This window comes from Brassica oleracea, chromosome C5 (assembly GCF_000695525.1).
Source record: "Brassica oleracea var. oleracea cultivar TO1000 chromosome C5, BOL, whole genome shotgun sequence".
In the NCBI taxonomy this organism is placed as follows: Eukaryota; Viridiplantae; Streptophyta; class Magnoliopsida; order Brassicales; family Brassicaceae; genus Brassica; species Brassica oleracea.
The window spans coordinates 4,009,123-4,030,998 of record NC_027752.1 but is presented as its reverse complement, the minus strand read 5'-3'; the positions used below and the strand labels follow the sequence as shown (position 1 = coordinate 4,030,998).

The following is a 21,876-nucleotide window of genomic DNA, read 5'->3' as shown; positions in this document are numbered from 1 at the left end:
AAAAAAAAAAAAAAAAAAAAAAAAGAGCCGTGCCCGTCTCTCTCTCTCTCTCTCTCCCTAAAATTCCTTTGGCTGCAGCAAAGCAAGGCGGTCTCTCACTTTCACTCTCTATAAATATCTTCTCCTCCATCGTTCTTTCCATTTTTGCCGTCACTCTCTCTCTCTCTCTCCCGGAGAAATCGAGCGACGAACACCTCTCATCGATTCCGCTGATTGTTCTTTTCTTTTCCCTTCCGTAATTTTTTCGGCAGGTACCAATTTTTTTTTCCCCAATTTTGTTTTGGTTGCGATTTGTTGTTTCCTTCTTCGATTCAAGCAAGATTATGTGTTGTTAGCTCTTAAAATTTCATAGATATTATGATATAAAGTAGGGAACTGTATTATGGAGATTTTGAAGAAGGAGCAATATAGCTCAGGATCTTGATAACCCGATGTAGGGATTTAAATTGTATTGTTGTAGATGTGTTATTAGATTTATTTGTGGCATTTTTTTTGAATTATTAAGGTGTAATGTGAAAGATTACTTTAAGCCATCAATGTTTTGGAAGATGCCAATTTTCTACAATCTGAATATATTTCTCATTTGGTTGTACAGAAGCATTTTGTGAACACCTATAGTGACGACGTGTGAAGGATCTGGTTCTGTATTTGTGGAGTCAGAGAAGAACATGAGCTCTCAAGTCAGGAGAGATAGGCGTCATCAGAGTTCTCAGCAAACATGGGTGCCTAGAGGTGCTTCTACCCCGGTGGCGGTTGTAAATGAGCCTTCCCATCCTCCTGCTAATAATACAGCCGGAGTTTCAGAAACTGTTGGCCTTGGTGCTGCATCACGTCCTGTTTATCCACAAAGGCAACATAACGGTTCTGTTCGTCTGTCTTATAATCAGCACCAAAGGAACAATAATGTTGTTGCTACTCCACCTCCACCTAATCGACAAAGAAGAAACAATATTGCTCCGGGAGCAACTCTGCCTGATGATAATCGTCAACGAGTTGGGTCTAGGACCAGGCCTGTGTATCAGGGGAAAAGGGTAGCTAAGGAGGATAACATTGCGTTGACAGACCCGAACTTGCCTCAGCTTGTTCAAGAGATACAAGAGAAGCTGGTGAAGAGTTCTATTGAGTGTATGATTTGTTACGACAAGGTTGGGAGGGCTGCGAATATATGGTCTTGCTCCAGCTGTTACTCTATCTTCCATATGCATTGTATCAAGAAATGGGCTCGAGCACCAACTTCTATTGATTTGTTGGCTGAGAAAAACCAAGGTGATAATTGGAGGTGTCCTGGTTGCCAATCTGTGCAGTTGACATCGTCAAGAGAGATATGCTATCGGTGCTTTTGTGGGAAGAGGAAAGATCCACCCTCTGATCCATATCTGACACCACACTCATGCGGAGAGCCATGTGGGAAGCCGCTGGAGAAAGAGTTTGCAGCAGCAGCTGAGACGACCAGTGAGAATCTTTGTCCTCATATCTGTGTGTTGCAGTGTCATCCTGGTCCATGTCCTCCTTGTAAGGCGTTTGCTCCGCCTCGTAGTTGCCCTTGTGGTAAAAAGACGGTTCATACTAGATGCTCGGAGCGGAGATCTCTTCTTGTTTGTGGGCAGCGTTGCGAGAAGCTTCTCAACTGTGGGCGTCATCAGTGTGAAAAGACATGTCATGTTGGCCCTTGTGATCCTTGTCAGGTACTAGTAAATGCCACTTGTTTCTGCAAGAAAAAAGTGGAGACTGTGATTTGCGGAGATATGAATGTGAAGGGAGAGTTAAAAGTAGAAGATGGTGTGTATTCGTGCAATTTGAACTGTGGGAAGCCGCTTGGATGTGGTAATCATTTCTGTTCCGAGGTTTGCCACCCTGGACCTTGCGGAGACTGTGACTTACTGCCCAGTAGAGTTAAGACGTGCTATTGTGGGAAAACGCGTCTAGAAGAACAGACCAGGCAGAGTTGCTTGGACCCAATTCCTTCTTGCTCAAACCTATGCAGTAAGCTTCTTCCTTGTGGATTACATACTTGCAACGAGGTGTGCCATTCAGGTGATTGCCCTCCTTGTTTAGTGCAAGTCAACCAGAAATGCCGGTGTGGTTCGACATCCAGGACTGTGGAATGCTACATAACAACTTCTTCAGAGACGGATAAGTTTGTATGTTCTAAACCATGTGGGCGTAAGAAGAATTGTGGGAGACATAGATGTAGTGAGCGTTGCTGCCCTCTCTTGAACGCGAAGAAGAATGATCTATCTGGTGATTGGGACGAACACGTATGCCAATTACCTTGTGGGAAGAAGCTAAGGTGCGGGCAGCATTCCTGTGAATCTTTGTGCCATAGTGGCCATTGCCCTCCTTGCCTCGAGATGATATTCACTGATCTAACATGTTCGTGTGGAAATACTTCGATTCCTCCACCACTACCATGCGGGACGCCTGTTCCTAGCTGCCAGCTTCCATGCTCCATTCCTCAGCCTTGTGGCCATTCTGCTACGCATGGATGCCATTTTGGAGATTGCCCTCCTTGTTCTGCCCCAGTGGAAAAGAAATGCGTTGGTGGTCACGTGGTTCTGAGAAACATACCTTGTGGGCTGAAAGACATCAGATGTAACAAGATTTGTGGAAAGACGAGGCGTTGTGGTATGCATGCTTGTGCCAGAACTTGTCACCCGGAGGCATGTGACACTTACAGTGAATCTGAAGCAGGACTGCGTGTTACATGTGGACAGACTTGTAGTGCTCCTAGAAGAGATTGCAGGCATACTTGTGCAGCTCTCTGCCATCCTTCTCAGCCTTGCCCTGACTCAAGATGTGAATTTCCAGTAACAATTACATGTTCGTGTGGTCGCATAACCGCTACTGTTCCTTGCGATGCTGGAGGAGGAACTGCCAGCAATCTTAGTATTGATTCTATCTATGAAGCCTCTGTTCTGCAGAAGCTTCCAACCACGCTTCAGCCTGTTGAGTCGAGCGGAAACCGAATCCCTCTCGGGCAGCGAAAGCTTTCGTGTGATGATGAGTGTGCAAAGTTGGAGCGTAAGCGGGTTCTTCAGGACGCGTTTGATATCACTCCCCCAAATCTGGACTCGTTACATTTTAGCGAGAATGCTGCTATGACAGAGATTATTTCGGACATCTATAGGCGTGATCCTAAGTGGGTACTGGCTGTTGAAGAGCGCTTCAAGTACCTGGTACTTGGGAAGGCTAGAGGAAGCACAAGCACCCTTAAGGTCCATGTATTCTGCCCGATGCAGAAGGATAAACGAGACACGGTTAGACTTCTAGCTGAGAGATGGAAACTTGCGGTTAGCAATGCAGGGTGGGAGCCAAAACGGTTTACAGTGGTCCATGTAACTCAAAAGTCAAAACCGCCAACACGAATCATTGGAGCTAGGGGTGGCGCTGTCTCGCTAGGCGGGCCTCACCCACCGTCCTTTGATCCGCTGGTGGATATGGATCCAAGGCTTGTGGTGTCATTATTGGATCTCCCGAGGGAGGCGAATATCAGCGCTTTGGTGCTGAGATTTGGAGGTGAATGTGAGCTTGTTTGGCTGAATGACAAGAACGCTTTGGCCGTGTTCCACGACCATGCCCGAGCCGCCACTGCCATGAGGAGGCTGGACCACGGTTCTGTATACCATGGAGCAGTGGTCGTCCAGAACGGTCCGCAATCTCCAACACTCGGTGGTAATGCATGGGGAAAACTACCTAGCAGCTCATCCTGGGATGTACAGAAAGCAAATCCATGGAAGAAAGCAGTGATTCAGGAGAGTGATGAGAACTGGGGAGCTGAAGATTCCCCCATTGGAGGATCATCTACAGATATTCAAGCCGCTGCGTGGAGATCAGCACCGAGCAACAATCCAGTGGTTACCTCAGTTAACCGTTGGAGTGTACTGGAGCCAGAGACGCCCAACACGTCCGGTTTGCAGCCACTGGTTCGGACAGAAGGGAGCAGCAGTTCAAAAGCTGCAGGTAAACAACCGGTGGAAGGCTCAAGCGAAGAAGTGGTGGATGATTGGGAGAAGGTATGTGAGTGAGACTATGAATGGACTGAGATATTTCTACTTTTTTGTTTAGTAGTAAAAAAACGACAGGTTGCTCAGTCGTATATGATAATTTTAGACCGTATGCGTGTACCACTGCTGTGATGAGCTTGCGTCAAGAAGGTGCCCGTTTTGTCTTGGCATCTTCGACGTTTGGTTGGTTTCCATGAACTATAAAACTATATCAATGTTCAGCTGGCGATATTGTGAAACGGCTTGTTCTTTTTTTTAATTGAAACTTAAAGCTTTTTCTAGACAAGAAGTGATAAATACTCTGAAGTAATAATAACTAATTAACTAGTAAGGCTATTCATTCAAACCACCATACTTAATCGTAGAATCGTTTTCCCCGTTGCAACTATCTTGACATTATAATGTTTCCAGTATAAGGTGTTGAAATCACTGGGAGTCTTCTTTTCTTTTGTCAAACTTCGCCCACTTGCCAAAGTAAAAGGTGAACTAGAACAGAATCTTGAAGACCACCATTGGAGAAAACAGGAATCTAAAACAGCAAAGCTCAACGAAGTCCACACGCTTTTAGTTGCATCCTCAAATATTTCAACTTCTCCTTCAACCAGCCTATGTAAATGAAAGAAATCCAGATAATTTTTCTAATATGTAAGCGTTCTAGTGGATTCGAACTCACATCTGATAACACAGAGACGACAGCATCTAGTCTGTTAAACAAGTAGTGTCCAAAATGCCCAATACGAGTTTAGTAAATATGCGATTGGTTGGATACTCGTATAAAAAAGTTCAGATAGAAATATAAAGGAAGAGAAATAGCCACACACTGAGAATATTTGCTTTTACATTATGCGGTCCAATAGAGTTTATGCCTTTTACACGGTTGTTATTATCATTCCTATAAGCAAAGTTTACAAAAAAACGTAGCGCACTTGTTGGCAAGAGGGTCCAACTTTAATATGCTCTTCTGTCACAATTTTTCTTTTTCCACATAAAATTTCACTACAGTGAAAAGAAAAAACAGATCTCTATATAAATGAGGCTGAAGAGAAGTGTACTTACATAAACAAATCAACAAAGAAGAAAGTAAGAAAGAAAATGTCTGCCCAAAAAGCTGTCAAGAGTTCTCACTACGAGGCAGAATCCAACATGGAACAAGATGTAATATGTCAAATTTTTTTTTTTTTTTCAGTAGCTTTTTTTTGGTATTTGTTGCAGCTTATTAAAAACCAATCAAACTTGTTTCCATAGATCGTTAGAAAAGCATGGGTGTTTAAGCCAAGCGGTCTTAACTTCGTATGGGGTGGTGACTCTCGCTACTGGGTCATCCCTAAAGAAGACAGGTACCTACATTCTTCTTCATCTTTACTTTCTTAACCAGTTAGGTTCTAAACAAACCGGCTTTTTGTCTTTGTTGTTTTCAAGGACGCCTGCTGAACTAAAGATGGTGAGTTGGTTAGAAGTAACCGGTTCGTTTGACAAGGTCGAGCCAGGCAAAACGTACCGACTCGGTTTCAAAATCTCCTTCACAGGTGATGCAACCGGATGGGACAAGGCTCCGGTTTTCATGTCCGCCAAAGTCGGGAAGAAAGGGAAGACGATCTGGAAGAGGATCAAATCAATTAACACCAACTTTGATAAAATCAAAGGCGGGACAACACCGGTGAACATACCAGATGAGACTGACGGAAGATTCGAGATCTTCGTCAGCCCCACGGAACCAATAACACAAGACACCAAGCTTCAGTTTGGTTTGTATGAAGTGTGGACCGGAAAATGGAAGTCAGGTCTGTTGATCTATGACGCTTTTGTTCAAGAAGTGAACCAGAAATTATAAATGTCACAATAACCATATCAATTTATATATGTTTCCCATCAATAAGAATCAGTTTTGTGCACATACACAATACACAACAACAGTCTCTAACACTATAATAACCTAACCAATAGACTTAAAAATGATGGCTAACGCCAATAGGAGAACTCGGAACAAAACCACTTATGATGTGCAAGTACAACGCGAGGCATAACGTGACTATAACAGAAGATTTAGCACCAACATATCTTACTACTTGTCGTCCTCTCTCTATAACCTCTTCCTTAACCACTTCAAAGCTTCTTCTAAACCATTCTAGTATCTTCATCATTATGAATCCCATGATTGATCTCGCAGTTTCTAGTGTTACTCTCCCCGTTACATCTAACATAAGCCTTCTATTGCTTGGAACCGCTACATCACTCCAACCGTTACTACTCTTGAACTCGTCTTCTTCTTCTTCTACTATCACGGCACTAGACCTTGGAGTAAAGACCTCTCATGAGAGGTCTTGACGAGAGTCTGGAGAGCACCGTTACAAACCGAAACAAGAACGTCTTTAACGCTATCCTGATGTTTGGGATTAGTCAAGCCCTGGAAGATCTGATCGTAAGCGTTGATGTCCATGGTCTTCTCGAGATAGACAGAGACCGCAGTGCTGGTGAATCTCTGGATGCAATCAGCTAAAAGCTCTCTACACTTGTCGTCGCAAAGCAAGCTCACCCAATCAGAATCAGAATCAGAATCACACTCCACACCGTTCTCGTTAGAGTAAAGTCCAAGAACGAGATTCTTGGCGAAGCTACCAACAACAACTGATAAGAAACCAGATCCTAAAGCCTTATCGATCACTCTATCAACAACACTTGGTCCCGAATCTGAATCGCAGCCACGAGAGACACCGATCGTGATGGCCTGAGAGGCCTTAGAGAGAGAATCCGTTAACTCGTTGGACTTGAAGATCTTAGCGATCTGTTTCAAGGTGTTTGGGAATTGATCGGAATCGGAATCGGAATCGGAATGGAGGAATGTTTTCAAGTCGCGAGAGACGAGGGACACGGTCTCGGCGGAGTCGGAGATCAATTCGGCTACGGAGAAGATAGCTGTGAATATCTTCGCGAGGCGTTTCCTCTTGGCGGCGAGGGATGGTGAATGGTAAAGCTTGTGGAGTCCGTAGCCGGAAACGCCGGAGATCGCGATGAGGATCATCAGCCATTTCCTTCTTCGTTGAGGTGAAAGGAGACTCTTCTCTCCCAATCGAACGAGGTCCATTCAAATTTTTGAAATTCGAATAATCTCACAAAATCCAATTTACAAAAGAGAAGGGACGATTGTAATCTAAATTACATTCTGTTATTGAGCTCGAATATGATAAAACTAAATTAGCAGATAAAGGGAGTCGCGATGCATGAAAATGAAATTTGATTGATGATGGAAGAGAGAAAATCGATGACAAGTTGGATAACTCTATAAATTAATAAACTAAACCATTATTTCGGTTCGCTTCGGTTCGATTTGGATATGTGAGTTTCGTAATTGTGGGTGGAGCTAGGTGGCAGCAGGCGATTCTTTATTAAGGTCCATTAATTGTGGGCTTTGTCGGGAAGGAACTTTAGTTTTCATAGGCCTGCGCCTGCTCTCTCACACAAAAGAACCAATGATCATTAACTTTCTTAACGTTTCATGTTAAAAAAATAAAATAGATATGGTTACACATATATTAAAGATTCAACTTGAAGATGTCAAAGAATATCAAATTCATTTCCTCATAATATTTTTTGACTAAATCTTTTCCTTTTTGAAAGTTTTTTTTTTATTTTTTTTTAACAACTTTCCTTTTTTGAAAGTTAAGTGAATATTAATGAAAACAGAAAATATAACTTTTTCAAAAAAAAAACACAGAAAATATAATAGCAGCGTAAAACTAAAATATCTTTTTGACAGAAGTTTAGTTTCCTTTCCATTGAAAGTTTTAGTAAGGGAAGAGTAAGACTAATATAAAATGATGAATCTTATACCAGTTTTTTCTTATTAAAGTATATATGTAAACTATACGGAACCCATCCCTTTAAAAAATATGTTTCTTTGACATAATGAGTATACACACGATGTAGTTACCAGAAAAGATGTATGTTATTATACTGCAGTTCAAGTCAATATGACGATATTACATGTGTCGTCTGTCAAAAGAAATCTCGTTAACTACCGACTTGATTAAATCAAAAAGGATATGCAACACAGGGTTTATGTTTGAATAATTTAGTTGTGTTCTAGAAGCAATGTTAGTTTTGACGTCGGACATGTCTCCACATGTTTGTTCTTATCTAATTTACATTTTTCTAATAAGATGTGCCCACTTACCTGCCAAAAAGAAAAGTCCAAACCTATCAATGTTTCTTTGCCACGCTTCCCATAATCTGTGTCCGCCCCACGTTTCCCAACTTTTTAAATATGCTATAATAGATAAATAAATTCTAGATGTTCATCAAATATATAGACCTGGTTACAAGTTTCATAGTAGGGAAACCACAAGGGTTTTGAAGTTGGCTGTTAAACTGTTTACGGTCCAAAGTTTTTTTTTTTTGCCGCATCTTATACCTTAGTAAGTGAGGTTAGGAAAATGTACAAAAATAATAATCATTGAGTCCTATTCAAATCTAAAGTGAAATCGATTTTGGTAACGTTTATAAGTCTAAGGAAACTTCTAAGAATATAAAATCGACAATCTAGTCTTCACTGGTTATTAATACTTTATTCTATATTTTCTATAAATTGAATAAGAGAAAAATAAACAAGTATGTCGTCGATAAATAGATAAATCTATTTTTCTACGACTTGAAGAAAAATACACAACATTGACTTAACCCGTACCATTCAGGCTTTGACGTTCGTATTTTCTTGACATTTAAATTTGAACAAAGAAAAACGCGAAAATAAACGAGATAATTGAAGGCGGCGTTATTACTCCATGTCATAATACTTATCCAATATTAGGTACTAGTAGTCCACATATAATTTACCTTTTCAATACCAAACCTAGGTTAATTTCAATTCACGTCAGTATAATATATTTATCACTAATTGTTATCTGTAATTCACATGCTACAAACTACATGTTGAATCCAATTTATATAGTGAAAATTGAGAACTAACGCACTATATTTCAATATGTATATCAACAAAAACATGTTAATGATTACTATCAATGGGACCTTGTGATTGCTCTCTCTTCCACACTCTTTTCACAATTATTTTCCACGAACCCAGCTATTAACAAAATCCTTAAAAGTCACGTTTGATTCTCTCAATTATTTCTTCTTTAACGTATCTCTTTAAAAATTATCATTATAAAAATCAAATCGCCATTTAAAAACCCTTAAAACCACATCACACTCCAAAAACCAAACCCATCATTTCAAACACACCAAACAAACAAACAAACAAAAAAACTCAAAACCATTTTCCAAAGCAGAGCATGAGCAACGGAGGACAAAGCCACAACAAGTTCTTGAGAATCATCTCAACACCTTTCCGAGCTTTAGGCAAGGCTTACGTCAGAAGCATCACTGGTTGTGCCGCTCGGACTCAGTATCCATCCTCCTCTTCCGTCTCCACTGCTTTTCCAAGAAGCAAGAGCTCTTCCTCCGCCGCCTTCTCGTCCTCAGCATCTACACGTAGAACAACTGATTTTGGGATTGGCGATGATTACAGCGAGCTAGTGAGAGCTGCGTCGGTTAGGAGTTTAGGGCACAAGAACGAGATAGACATGTTTATACAAGAGAAGGTGAAACAAGAGAAGCTGCAACTGGAGATGCAGAAGAAGATGAAGTATGGAGGGCTGCCGAAGAGCTCTAGCGTGGGGATGGCGAAGATAGATGAAGAGGAAGAAGGAGAGGAAGGATCTGTGAATCCGAAGACGACTAAGAAAGTCTCTGAGCTTTTGTATCCTCGTAGCAAATCATATGCTGTTACTGGTAGCCCTAAGTTTTAGTATTTTTTTCCCCTCTTTAATTTAGTAATTTGTGGATTGATTTTTGATATTTTTTAGCTTTGATTTTCTGCAACAAAGAAATAATGATAGAATTCGATAAACTACTCTCGATTCAGAAACAAGTTTGGTTGATATTTGAAGTTTAATAGGTAAATACGACCTTCTGTGTGTTTCAATGATTTTGCATTTTTTATGTTAAGTTTTGAAGTTACTTTTAATTTGTATTTTATACATTTTGGGGAAAATAAAAAGAAAACATGCATTATGTCATTCGAATACACATTAGTTCAACAGGGGTGTTAATTTTATTAATTTTCTTACCATACTTATGAATGACTGTTTCACACATTTAAAAAATATATATTTGGTGAATAATGTATAGAAACATACAATTCTCATACCTTAGACAGTTAACCTCATGAACATATTTTTTTTGTTTATTTCTGATCTAAGAAAATTTTGAGGGAAAACAAATATCTATGTCAATTTTCGGCTTTATCATATGAATGATAAAGTTTCTTGTTTCAGTATGATGATTATTAAAGCAAGGAAAGCGTTGTGTTTGCCACTAATTCACGGAATCGAATTTTGTAAACTTTTCTTTCGTGTTATGATTATTTTTATTATTCTTGTTTGTCCAGTCACCGCCACACTGACAAGTGACAACTAAATCTACTTTGCCTAATCAATATTGTATATAGAGGGGCTGCTCACTGTTAAAAAGTTATAATTAACTACGTTTTTGTCCCAAGACTGATAGATACCAAGTACCTGATCAAAATATCTTACGTCCTTTTTTTCGTTTTTTTTTTCTTTTCTTATAACACAAATAAGAGAGACCGGCACCTTTTTCCGTGACATATGATCTTGGAAACTCTGCCTTATTGTGAACCAATCAAATATAGATTGCTCCTAAGTTCAGACTCGATCGGCACAAAGAGCGGTAGTATACTAAATGTTGATTTGATGTAAGAATACTGCGAAACTGGTTACACCAAAAACAAAATTCGGAAAGAGTCTAATAATGGTGTGCTGGGGCCTTCAGGATTTGCATTACAATCTATTAAGATTCCCTTTCTCTCTGTGTGTCGGTGTGTATCTGCCAAAACTCACCCCAAAAAAAAAAAGCCATGTCTTTGTTTTGTCATCCTTACTTGTCACGCCGGTCCTTAGGGAGTAAATCCGTCTTCCTCAGTCTGAACCTGAACCTCAAGCCTACATTAACAACAAACAGAAGAACACATAAGATTCAGGATGATAGGTGGTCTTAAAAGTAATTGAAACATTACCGGTATTTCTAGAGAGGAACTTTAGAACCTCATCGATGATGATAACCTGCAGTATTTACAGAAAGATTCAAATTAACTAATCATTTCAAGGAACTTAATTGATTTCATAACTCTCATCTCATATCTGAATGATCAGCCTACTGTCATGCAATTCCTTGATGAGTTTTAAGGTGGTCTATATAGCAAGGTAAGGTTTCACTGTGAGAGTTAGTAGACTATCAAGAAGAGAAAACTTACAGGAAACGAAAGATATAGAACGGCGGTCCATTCGGCCCAGGACAATGGCGTAACCTATATTAGCAGTAAACATGAGAGGATTAAAAACAAGAAACGGCTATGCCATACAGGGTTTGTGGAAAAGACGAAACTTACAGAAAATAAGACTGCGAGTGGATGAACATATAATATTAGCATGTGCAGAACCATCGTCAGGATAATTGAGCCAACAAGCCATAGATTACTCCTTGGGGTTATAACCCTGCAATCACATACAATCTTTACTAAGGCTTAATCCAATATTTGTTGATGGATGTCACTCCACCGAAATTCACATGTTAGTAAATATAGATGGATAGTATATACAACGGCATAATTTATCTTTTATTTTATTTTATTTGATCTAGTTAAAAGACCCCCCCTAATGTAATCAGCTGTTAACAAGGAAAGAATGAAAGAAACGTATTCTTACAGAAGGGATTGATTTTCACTGAGGTTATTTAGAGCGTTAAACATCTCTACGACAACAAGTACTGTCATAGCCACGGTCGACGGATGCCGATCCTCAAATATGCTGCAGGGATAACTTGTCTCTCTAAGTGCGCACGTTTCAAAGTTCATCTGAAATGATATTGTGAATATAACTGAAAACAGATTCCAATTGCAATAACAACGTTGGATATGAATCATTTAGTAAGAAACTTGGGCAGTAACTTTAAAAATGCTGAGGTTTACAAATATGAATGTTGACAAATGTACAATCAATATCAGATTTAGGGATGAAATAATCAGTAAGACATAAGAAAGAATCTAACCAGTTCACTGTAAGTAAGTTTTGGACCACCTTCAGAATAAACAAACCACCATATAAAGCCAGCAACAGTTGCCAGGCCAACATAAACTGCCAAAAGATAACAAATTAATCCTTTTGTTGGATAGATGTCTGAAGCCACAAAGTGACCTTTCAGTACTTGGCCACGGCGATTCCAAGATCCTAGTGTCGCATAATGATTAAGATAAGTTACAGAACCAACATTTTTATTTTACCTCCGATAACCAGATAGCGGAAGAATAACCACCCAGTGACCACTGCTTCACCAACCTGGAATTTAACAACAATCAAAACAAAAATGAAGATACAAGTTTGATAGAAACTGGCACAGCAACTATTTGCAAATTACTCTACAAGGTGTTACAGTACAGTTACAGCTCCTACCTTTCGAGGCTTTGCCTTCATGACATCGGAATCTTGTTTATTGAAGCCAATGGCAGTGGCGGGCAATCCATCCGTCACCAAATTGACCCACAAAAGTTGAACCTACAAAGTTATACCATAACAATCATTGATTTAGACACGCTTTATAAAAGTAAACTTTGCAGATACGACTGTCACGATATTGGTGCGATTGGACTGGAATCTATTGAGAGTACAAAGTTTACTTCCAGGTTAAACAAACTCACAGGCGCCAAGGTATCAGGGATTCCCAGTACAGCTGCTACAAATATACACACCACTTCTCCAATATTTGAAGAGATCATGTATCTAATAAATTGCTTAGTGTTATTATATATAGCTCTTCCTTCCGCAACAGCCTGTCAAGAAGAGAAAATGTTTAGGAGTTGCACTAACGAAGTTACTGCAGTGTGATTTGTAGCCTTGAAAACCACGCTGAACCATTTATGCGACGTGTATATGGAAGAAAACAAACATACCGCAACTATTGAAGCAAAATTATCATCAGCCAAAACCATATCTGAAGCACTCTGGAATTCAGAAACAGTTAGAGAAAAATAGGTTAAACGAAGAAGAGCTTAGAGATATGAACTCTTGGCAAACCAGTTTATTGAAGGGATGAAGAGTCCAGTAATAGTAATTTTACTATTCTGCAAAATATAACAATCACACAAGATGCAAATCAAAAACGAAAACAAGGTAAATACCTTTGCTACAGCAGTTCCAGAACCCATGGCAATCCCAATGTCAGCTTTCTTCAATGCAGGAGCATCGTTGACGCCATCACCAGTCATTGCCACCTAGGAGAACAAGGTTCATGTGTTCAACGGTTAGAAGTAAGAACCTCTTCTCTAATGAGTAAAAATGTTAAGAAACATAAAAAAAATTGTAAGTTTAAACAAAGCCACTAATGGAAAATGTGAATATACACAAACGAAGACAAAAAGGAAGAAGTGTAATAAATAATAACATAGTGAAAAGGGGGGGGAGTTACCACTTCATTTTGGTTCTGTAGGGCTTCAACAAGCATCCTTTTGTGGGAAGGTTCAACCCTACACGCAGAAAACTATGGTTTCTAATAGACGATTATAAAACTTTACAGAAGAAACAGAAATACGTGTGATGATTAAAATTCATGTTCCTTGCTTCTAAGAACACTATCAATAAAGGAATCGTGTGATGATTAAAATTCATGTTCCTTGCTTCTAAGAACACTATCAATAAAGGAATAGTTTTACAAATACCTGGAAAAAAGCGTCATCCTTCGCAATGCTAGATTTTGTTGCACCGCTGGAAGCCGTTCAAATTCAGAAGCCGTGTAAGACAGACCAGAAAAGTCGACCAGATTGTCGAATGCCCCTATTTTTCTACATATCGACTCTGCTGTGGACTGAAGTTTCATGCTAATCAGAATAAGCACTCTAAAAGATATAGATTATTAAAAATTTGCATGTGCTCAAATTTCTAGTACCTTGTTATCCCCGGTTACAACTATAACACGAATCCCAGCGGTCATACACGCAAGCATAGCATCTCTCACTTCTTTTCGCGGTGGATCAAGCATTCCCACCTTCAAAGGAAGTACAAGATAATCAAGTCTCCATCAGTATAAGAAAAATGATGAATACTCATTAAACTCATTCCAATTTATCATATTTGAAAGAAAGGCGTACCAACCCAATAAACGTCAAGTCGTTCTCATTATCATAGGAAATAGTTTGTTGACCATGGGGCACGGTTTTAAATGCTAACGCTAAGCATCTCAATGTTTCATCTCCAAAACTGTTGGAAAGATACATGGTCAGAAAATGGAACCAACACTTCATTCATATATTTAAAGAGCAAAATTGCCATTACAAGTGAGAATACAAGCATCAAATGATATCATCATTAAGTAATAACAAAAATAAATCAAATTCCATTAAACGAGTTGATGTCTAACCTGTGGAACCTAATCAAATTCCATTAAACGAGTTGATGTCTAACCTGTGGAACCTCGACTCAAGCTCTGCACGGGAAGCAGCAGTTAATGGAACAACAGAACCATCACTGTTGCAGAGAAGTTTGGTACACCTAGCAATTATACTTTCTGGAGCACCCTTTGAGAACATTACATCCATTTGCTTATGGCTACACAGGACGCTCATCATTTTGCGGTCACGTGTAAACTCCAAAACATAAACCTGAAAATTTAGAATAAACATGACCATCAATTACTCGTATTAAATTACTACGAATTGTTTGAAATATAATGTTCCGAGGTCATTATCAACTAATATGTGTGTAACTACAAGAGTAATGAAGTATATGCGTAACAAAGAAGGACGGCTCTTTATTCCCTAAGCTAAATGCATGTAAATAACGGCCAACACAACAAACAGGTTGGTTTTATTAGAGCAGCACCTTCTTAAATTGGTTTTCCCAATAATGGTTGCAGTATGCTGCACGTTCATGCTTGCTCAACATGTTTAGAGCAGACGGCATCGAATCAAAACCAGGGAGGCCGACCTGAAAATTAAGCAACATAAGTAAGTTGAACGGTCCTTCAGATTCTAGACATGGTAAGTTCAACCTCTGCGCAGAGTGTACAGTAAGATGACAAGAAATGGAAGGTAGCGATCAAGTCTAAGATTCAATATGAGACTGGCCAGAACCGTCTGTTATGTTTCATGATCCTTCTTGTTGTGGAAACGAATTCTACTAAAGAAAGAATTTACAAAAATACAAACCTTTTCGGCAAGAACTCGAAGAGCAACTTCAGTTGACTCTCCAATTTTTTCATAAGAGTCCTTGTCTGGATTGTATTGCAAAATGGAGTCATTGCAGAGTGATGAACACATTGCTAAATGGTGAAGGCATGGTGACTGAGCAGGGAAGTCCAGCTGCAAAAGAAGAAAACATAATGTTGTGTGCTGTTACGAGGCATGTCCGTGTAGTTTGTAGCTTGCTATGGGGTTGTTCGTCTTTTGTCTTTCACAATTATAAATCATTGATATGTACGATAAAATGATTAAGATTATAAGGGAAGAAACTCCTATGAAATTTTAAAAATCAAATGAGAAAAGCGGAACATAATATACAAGAAAATGTATAAAAAATAAAAGAAGAAGAAACCATGATTCTTCTACTAGTATGATACAAAATGGGAAGGAAGAAGAAACCAGAAGTTAACGAGCTTTCCCTCGAATATCATCTTTAAGATCTATTGCCATCCAGATCACATTATCAATCAATCCTGAGATATAATTTTCAGTTCAAGCTGTCCTTGTGTTGTTGATATTAGTTTGGGAGCATGTAGGTAGGTAAGGCAACTATCACTCGGCCTCACAACTATCATGTACAAAATAGTTGGCCAATTACATAGTCCAGAGGAGAAGTAATAGTTACCTGCTGGCCATTGTTGTCAAAGACGGTACCTTCGGGTGCATAAGTTGTCCCGCTAACACTGAACTCGTTAATCACAGGACCATGGTCTGTAGATTGGACTACGCAGATCTGACATACAAGTACGAGAGGAAGAATATTCAAATATTCTATTTGAGACACCAAAATGAGAAAATTTATATGCAAAATTTTAATTAGTTTAAGTTAGTTACTCACAAAATCACATGATCTACAAGCAAATTGTTTTTTTTCTTAATTAGTCCTAAAATCTCTATCTAACTACTTGCCAAGATTTGCCAACCAAAGATGTTTAAAAAAAAACAATTCAAATAGAAAACTGTAAGTGGCGGAGATACCAATAATAAGAGTTAACATGGTCAAGCACTGAGGATTATAATGCTAACCTTAGAAACGGACATCATATTGGTTGTCAATGTTCCAGTCTTGTCACTGCAAATTACAGTAGTGCAGCCAAGCGTCTCGACAGATGGCAATGACCGAACAATGGCATTCAAACGAGCCATTTTCTTTGTTCCAAGAGCTAAACACCTAAATCCCAAAGCCATCATAACCAATTTAAGTCACAATATAGTAACCAGGAGTAGCTAATGTGGAAGATGACTAATAATATTAACAGCAAAGAATTTTGGACTCAGCCAGCACAAAAGCGAACTGAAACTTAAAAAAAAAATTGCAATTTGATGATCGTAAGAGCCACCAAACTTCTCTGGGAAATTCTTCGTATCCACGACACACTAGAGTTCTGCAGAAATCATCCTAAGTTTCAACTACCATTAGCCTTTTCCTAATATTGCTATTTGCTAGCAAAGGAATTAGTGAACACTTACGTTGTAACAACAGCAGGGAGTCCTTCAGGAATAGCTGCAACAGCAAGGGCAACTGCAATCTGGGAAAATAAAAGCAAATCACCAATCCTGTCACCAAAATAAACAGTATATGGCATATTTTAAGTTGGTAAAAAGGATCTGATTACAATCTTCAGCGTTTAATCACAATGAGGGGGATACATGGAGCAGAACTTCGGTAAGTCATAAATTTGTTACTGAGTGAAGATAAGAAACGCAGCCATGATTCGTGACAGCCTTAAACTTAATAGTCAACAATGTTTAATAGCGACTCGTTGCAGAACGATAATTTCTTATTTTTGTGACTTCGCTACTTAAATCTAGAAAGTCTATCTAGGGATGTCACCGAAAGAACGGAGAAGCAACATCTATCTTTTGTTATCACAGCAAGAGCGGAACACACACAACTAATTTTGTACTTCCAAACTACAAATTCAAAACTGTCATAAAGAGAACAATAAATTTCTGTACCTTGAAATAGTGAATTGCGCCTTTGAAAAAGCCACCGTGAGAAGGGTCACTGAAGTGACCAATGTTGACAACCCACACAAGTACACAAATCCCCGCAATCACCTATACGAACAGAATAGATTACATTGTGAGAGAACTTTAAGTTATGTTGAGAAACATATAAAAATACCAAGGAAATTAACTAACTATCTTTGCAAGAGATCTCTGCTACATCAGTCATTTGACAGAACATTTTTTATTTTCTGTGAATTATTTCACACTTGCTTAAATTGTAACTGAGAAAATTTGACATCCAAGGGATGGGAAACTTCATACAGACTTGTAACTAAAGCAACTCTTCAAAATGAGAGAAATTTAAACTTTCAAAAAGGAAATAGTTTTCACCTTAGCCAAAAAGCTGCCAAACTCGTCCAGCTTCTTTTTCAATGGAGTTGCCTCCTGTGACAGTAGCATTTACAAATAAGAGAGAAAAGCCTAGTAGTTATAACGCACTTCGAAACAGATGGAAAAGAACCACCACCAGACAGGCTATGCAGCAGGAAATAAGTCTACCATGTCAAAAGCGTAAAGAGTCAAACAATTTAGTGAAGGAAATTGAAGTCAATTAAAGGTACAATATAACCTTCTTTTATGAGAGAGTTCTGACTGGTAATAAAGCATATTAAACTACGCATGGTGCATATCAGATAGAAATAAAAGAATATTGATGATAGTTTACATCATCTGTGTGCAACATAGAATCGTGTATGCTACCCATCGCAGTGTTCGAACCAACTCCAACGACAACAGCCCTGCCCCTACCCGCGACCACATCAGTTCCCTGGCAATCATTATACATTCTACTAAATTAGACACAGATAAAGAGGTGTAAAGAGGTAACTGGAACCAGAAATAGATAACTACAACAGGTTTTAGAGCCTAAATTCTAATAGTGAGAAACAAATAAGAATATTACAGCTCGTTAAGGTGAACGCATGAAATAGAACTAGATCTCTAGATACATGAAATGATAAGACAGTTAGCTAATGTACGTATGAGTATTAACTCGTACCGAAAATAAAATATTTTTCTTGTCTTGGTAGACAGCATTTGTTGTTAAAGGACAGTCAACATCTTTCTCCACAGAGCAGCTTTCACCTGCAATTTAAGGGGGAAACAATTGGTAATGAGAGAATGAATATAGCGCACTGAGAGTAACCACTCGGAATTTATTCTACATGAAAAGAACCACCATCGTTATTGAAACTGTAATGTTATAAGAAAATGCATGTTCACTAACTGGTAGAGAAAAGGGTTGGCATGAAGTTGTAGTAATCACCAACTGGCATCTATAGTTATTGTGCCTAGTAAAATAAGAAGTTATGAGTAACACGATGACATACCAGTTAGAATTGCTTGATCAACTCGTAACTCATTGCTAGACATCTCAATCATCCTAAGATCAGCTGGAATCTTACAGCCCACTGTTTCACATGCCAGCGTCACGAAAAGCAGACATTAATAATTTAGCAAAACTCTGAGCCATTGCCACAAAACTGCGTTTTGGTGAGAGAGCACACATACCAGCCACTTCAACAATGTCGCCTGGCACCAGCTCTGTTGCTGGTAGTATAGAAAAGCACCCTGCCATTGCATACATGTTAATATGGAATGTCGTCAACCTAATAAAACTTGGAGATAACCAAAAACTGGAACAACGCCCCGAGCACAAAAGGAAAGAACACAGAAACATTTTAAAATACCTAAATCTTAATGTCATTTTAGACAACCGTGAGTAACAAAATGAGCTATTAGCTTGGAAGAAGAAGAGTTGCCAAGATACAAAGTTTCTCTAGAGGAGATAACAACATCATATAACGATAGGCTAATAAGCAGCTTAAATAATAGTTCACTGTAAGAATCAAAACCAATGAAAGGACAAACACCCAGCGTATATTTTGCAGCGATACTAATCAATGGACATATATATAACTTATAAGTACCATTTCGCAATGCTGTGGCTATATTTGCTTGGTAGGCACGTAGCTCCTACAACAGGACAAAGAGAGAACAGAGATGGTGGATAAGTAAATGTTACAGCTTACAACCAAAATAATATCTAAGCTTAACATAATCTTTAAGCCCATTTAAGTTTGTCGTGCCCCTGACAACACACCTTGTGGAAAGACCGAAAGAGAAAAATGACTGATCTTGCACTGTCCAGTATATTTAAAATAATTTATTTTCAAGGAAATCTGATATGTATCCGCAAATATGTCATCACTTAAACCGTAGCAAAAAAACTACCTCAAGAGCCTTCTCAGCATTAGTCTCCGTAATTACCCCCACCGCCGCATTTGCAGCCAATATCAGCAGAATCACCTGTGATGGAATAGTAAATTCAAAGAAGAACTGGGATACTCAGAGAAAGCTCCACATGCAAAATTTGGTTTATGGAAGTCTTGGTGAAGGTGCAATCATATACTAAATTAAATGGAGTCATATAACAGAACAGAATCTTATACATGCGGAAATCTCTCAGCTAGTGAAGACTTTTAGTCGGCTTATAGATATCTTATTTAGAACGTCACAAAAGAATAGGCAGTCTAAAGAAAACATAAATAACTAATTTTCACAAAGACCACAGAGATAAGAGAAAAAAACAAGGTTTCAAGATTAAACTCCACCCAAATAAAAAACACTAGCCGATCCATTAAATGAAAGCCATTTTGAGTGGTAAAAAAATATGTTGGACTTACAAAAGGCTCCAGAAATGCTGTTAAACCAGTCTCTCCGTTGGCCAAAGCCAATACGAATGAGACAATTGCAGCCACAATCAATATCTTAACAAGTAAATCATCAAACTGTTTGAGAACCAGTTTCCAGAATGGAGTTCCTGCGTATTAATTAAGACGAAGATAAGAAAAACTGACACATGTGGTAAGAAGATCCATAAAGAATTCTATCACGATCAAGTAAGACATTCTCAAGAAGAGAAGTTAAAGAAAGATCAATTGTTTTTGCAAAAGAAGAGCTCTATTCTAGACAAATGAACCAACCGTGAGCATGTGAAAACAAAAATGAAATCACCTGTGATAACTGGTCAAATCATCAAATCGCGAAAACAATCTAGAACCATGATGCACATATTTTTCAGGAAACCTCTAAGCAAAATATAATTAAGGAAGTAAGGATGAATTTCAAAGACAGTTACTGAAAAACTTACTTTTCTCTTCGGGCAGCACTGCACGTTGTGTGGAAAAAACATGCATAAACATTAAACGAAGAAGATTAGAACAAAACAAGATTGAAATGAAACTTCATAAAAAAACTTTGAATCTTATAGAAATGCAAGAGAATAGGAAGTAATACAATACCATTCCTGCCGTAAAGTCTAGAATGATGATCAACCTACAAATGCAGTGATCAGGGACACATTAAACATTGAGCTTTCAAAGTGACTGTAACAAGTTAAAGGTTTCAACTTCCAAACAATTGGGTTCAGAAACTCATACCTGAGAATCAGAAAGGCCCTTCGTTGAGTCTACCCCAAAGAAATCAAGCACCTGCATTGACAACACAAACCCATCATCACCGGTTTGATGTGCAATCGCAGCCACGAGATTGACAAGTGGAAATGCATAGCCACCTCTGATACGGATCTGGCGTATGCCTCTTCCATTTTGGGATAAAACTTTGTATGAAAACGTCGATGGGTTGCTGAGGGAATTGAGCTGAAATTCTAGAAGACTAGACGAAGAAGATGAGAACTTGTAACGCCGTCTGCTTCTCCATGAGCTTCCTTCCCCTTCTGCTTCTCCGTCTCTGATCAGCTCGCTGCCTGAGAGTGAAAGTCAAGACACACGCTATAGCGGGTAGGCTTCCCTCTCACGCGAGGCCCATTTACTGTCGCGTGAGACCCATTTAGTGATTTTGTTTTCCTTACGAAAATAACGTAACGTAGGCCCAACTATGAATGATTCCATACATCCCGTTATTGAGAAGCATTTAAAAAATTAGAACCTTAATTTTGTATTAATTAAAAAAAACCTAAATCCTAAGTGGCACTCTAAATACTTTCTAAATTCTATTTCAAAGAATTCTAGAGCATCTAATATAAAGTATAGTTTAATCTAATGGTGTCACATTATTTCATAATTATATAACACTAGAGAACATTATATTAACCTAAAATATAGGAAGTGTGTATTATTTTCTTAAATAAAAGCTACGGAATTACCTAATATGATTTACATATATATGGCAATTAATGATTATGAATAATAAAGATTTGATAACAATTTTTGCATCCTTCTTCATTTTTGTTTAAATTTATATTATTAAAAAAAATTAAACAATCACATTAACCATATAATAAAAAAATTAGATTTTTTCTTATATGTTATATTTTGAATTTTTTAAAACGACTTTAAATTACAAAAATGTAAGTTTTTCTTAAGTATACGACTAAAAACATTAAAATGACATGTATCAATTCGATGGTTGATTTGAAAGCTTTCAAAACCATATGGAAGATAAAAGTCAAAATAATTTAACTGTGGAAACAATACTGTTCACTTTTTTCAAGAATGTGTTCGATGGAAAAAATAAGGTTTTTATGTCATAATTTAT

General features: G+C 38.3%; 4 protein-coding genes and 1 pseudogene across 7 annotated transcripts; 3 read left to right on the top strand and 2 right to left on the bottom strand.

Annotated features, from left to right (window-relative positions):
• Window positions 1-29: 29 nt before the first annotated feature.
• On the top strand, window positions 30-4,243 carry LOC106294851 (NF-X1-type zinc finger protein NFXL1). The gene is made up of 2 exons (XM_013730530.1): window positions 30-251; window positions 596-4,243. Exon 2 carries the CDS (start codon window positions 669-671, stop codon window positions 4,023-4,025), a length of 3,357 nt encoding a protein of 1,118 aa, XP_013585984.1. The 5' UTR covers window positions 30-251; window positions 596-668; the 3' UTR covers window positions 4,026-4,243.
• Window positions 4,244-5,024: 781 nt separating this feature from the next.
• LOC106343500 (protein PHLOEM PROTEIN 2-LIKE A9) lies at window positions 5,025-5,896 on the top strand. Its single transcript, XM_013782731.1, has 3 exons — window positions 5,025-5,159; window positions 5,250-5,341; window positions 5,424-5,896. Exons 1-3 carry the CDS (start codon window positions 5,097-5,099, stop codon window positions 5,833-5,835), a joined length of 567 nt encoding a protein of 188 aa, XP_013638185.1. The 5' UTR covers window positions 5,025-5,096; the 3' UTR covers window positions 5,836-5,896.
• Window positions 5,858-7,178, bottom strand: LOC106343499 (annotated as a pseudogene).
• A 2,001-nt stretch (window positions 7,179-9,179) lies between these two features.
• Window positions 9,180-10,023, top strand: LOC106292667. Its single transcript, XM_013728304.1, has one exon. It carries the CDS (start codon window positions 9,290-9,292, stop codon window positions 9,803-9,805), a length of 516 nt encoding a protein of 171 aa, XP_013583758.1. The 5' UTR covers window positions 9,180-9,289; the 3' UTR covers window positions 9,806-10,023.
• Window positions 10,024-10,660: 637 nt separating this feature from the next.
• Window positions 10,661-21,109, bottom strand: LOC106296141 (calcium-transporting ATPase 3, endoplasmic reticulum-type). Of its 4 annotated transcripts, none has more exons than XM_013732209.1 (34): window positions 20,894-21,109; window positions 20,760-20,810; window positions 20,622-20,655; window positions 20,471-20,488; window positions 20,004-20,140; window positions 19,552-19,626; window positions 19,248-19,293; window positions 18,829-18,888; window positions 18,648-18,728; window positions 18,317-18,402; window positions 17,984-18,085; window positions 17,650-17,703; window positions 17,266-17,367; window positions 16,777-16,835; window positions 16,333-16,477; window positions 15,932-16,039; window positions 15,274-15,426; window positions 14,948-15,052; window positions 14,531-14,727; window positions 14,218-14,326; window positions 14,016-14,114; window positions 13,789-13,934; window positions 13,539-13,596; window positions 13,252-13,344; window positions 13,024-13,074; window positions 12,772-12,903; window positions 12,527-12,628; window positions 12,358-12,412; window positions 12,126-12,211; window positions 11,783-11,931; window positions 11,467-11,572; window positions 11,332-11,385; window positions 11,095-11,140; window positions 10,661-11,020 (listed from the first exon to the last, which is right to left on the bottom strand). In XM_013732209.1, the coding sequence occupies exons 1-34, from the start codon at window positions 20,924-20,926 to the stop codon at window positions 10,956-10,958; spliced, it is 2,997 nt and encodes a 998-aa protein (XP_013587663.1). In that variant the 5' UTR covers window positions 20,927-21,109; the 3' UTR covers window positions 10,661-10,955. The 4 variants fall into 4 exon arrangements, with proteins under 4 accessions (XP_013587663.1, XP_013587664.1, XP_013587665.1 ...); XM_013732210.1 differs by having other exon boundaries at window positions 13,542-13,596; XM_013732211.1 differs by lacking the exon at window positions 20,471-20,488 and having other exon boundaries at window positions 20,894-21,106.
• Window positions 21,110-21,876: the final 767 nt, after the last annotated feature.

Bases quoted from the DNA above. Each gene is read 5' to 3' on its own strand.
- LOC106294851 (XM_013730530.1), top strand. From the start codon at position 669: ATGAGCTCTCAAGTCAGGAGAGATAGGCGTCATCAGAGTTCTCAGCAA.
- LOC106343500 (XM_013782731.1), top strand. From the start codon at position 5,097: ATGTCTGCCCAAAAAGCTGTCAAGAGTTCTCACTACGAGGCAGAATCC. The intron at 5,160-5,249 runs GTAATATGTCAA...TTGTTTCCATAG, and splicing joins AATCCAACATGGAACAAGAT to ATCGTTAGAAAAGCATGGGT. The intron at 5,342-5,423 runs GTACCTACATTC...GTTGTTTTCAAG, and splicing joins GTCATCCCTAAAGAAGACAG to GACGCCTGCTGAACTAAAGA.
- LOC106292667 (XM_013728304.1), top strand. From the start codon at position 9,290: ATGAGCAACGGAGGACAAAGCCACAACAAGTTCTTGAGAATCATCTCA.
- LOC106296141 (XM_013732209.1), bottom strand. From the start codon at position 20,926: ATGGAAGAGGCATACGCCAGATCCGTATCAGAG. The intron at 18,086-18,316 runs GTACGAGTTAAT...AATGATTGCCAG, and splicing joins AGAAAAATATTTTATTTTCG to GGAACTGATGTGGTCGCGGG. The intron at 14,115-14,217 runs GTACGCCTTTCT...CTTCCTTTGAAG, and splicing joins ACTTGACGTTTATTGGGTTG to GTGGGAATGCTTGATCCACC.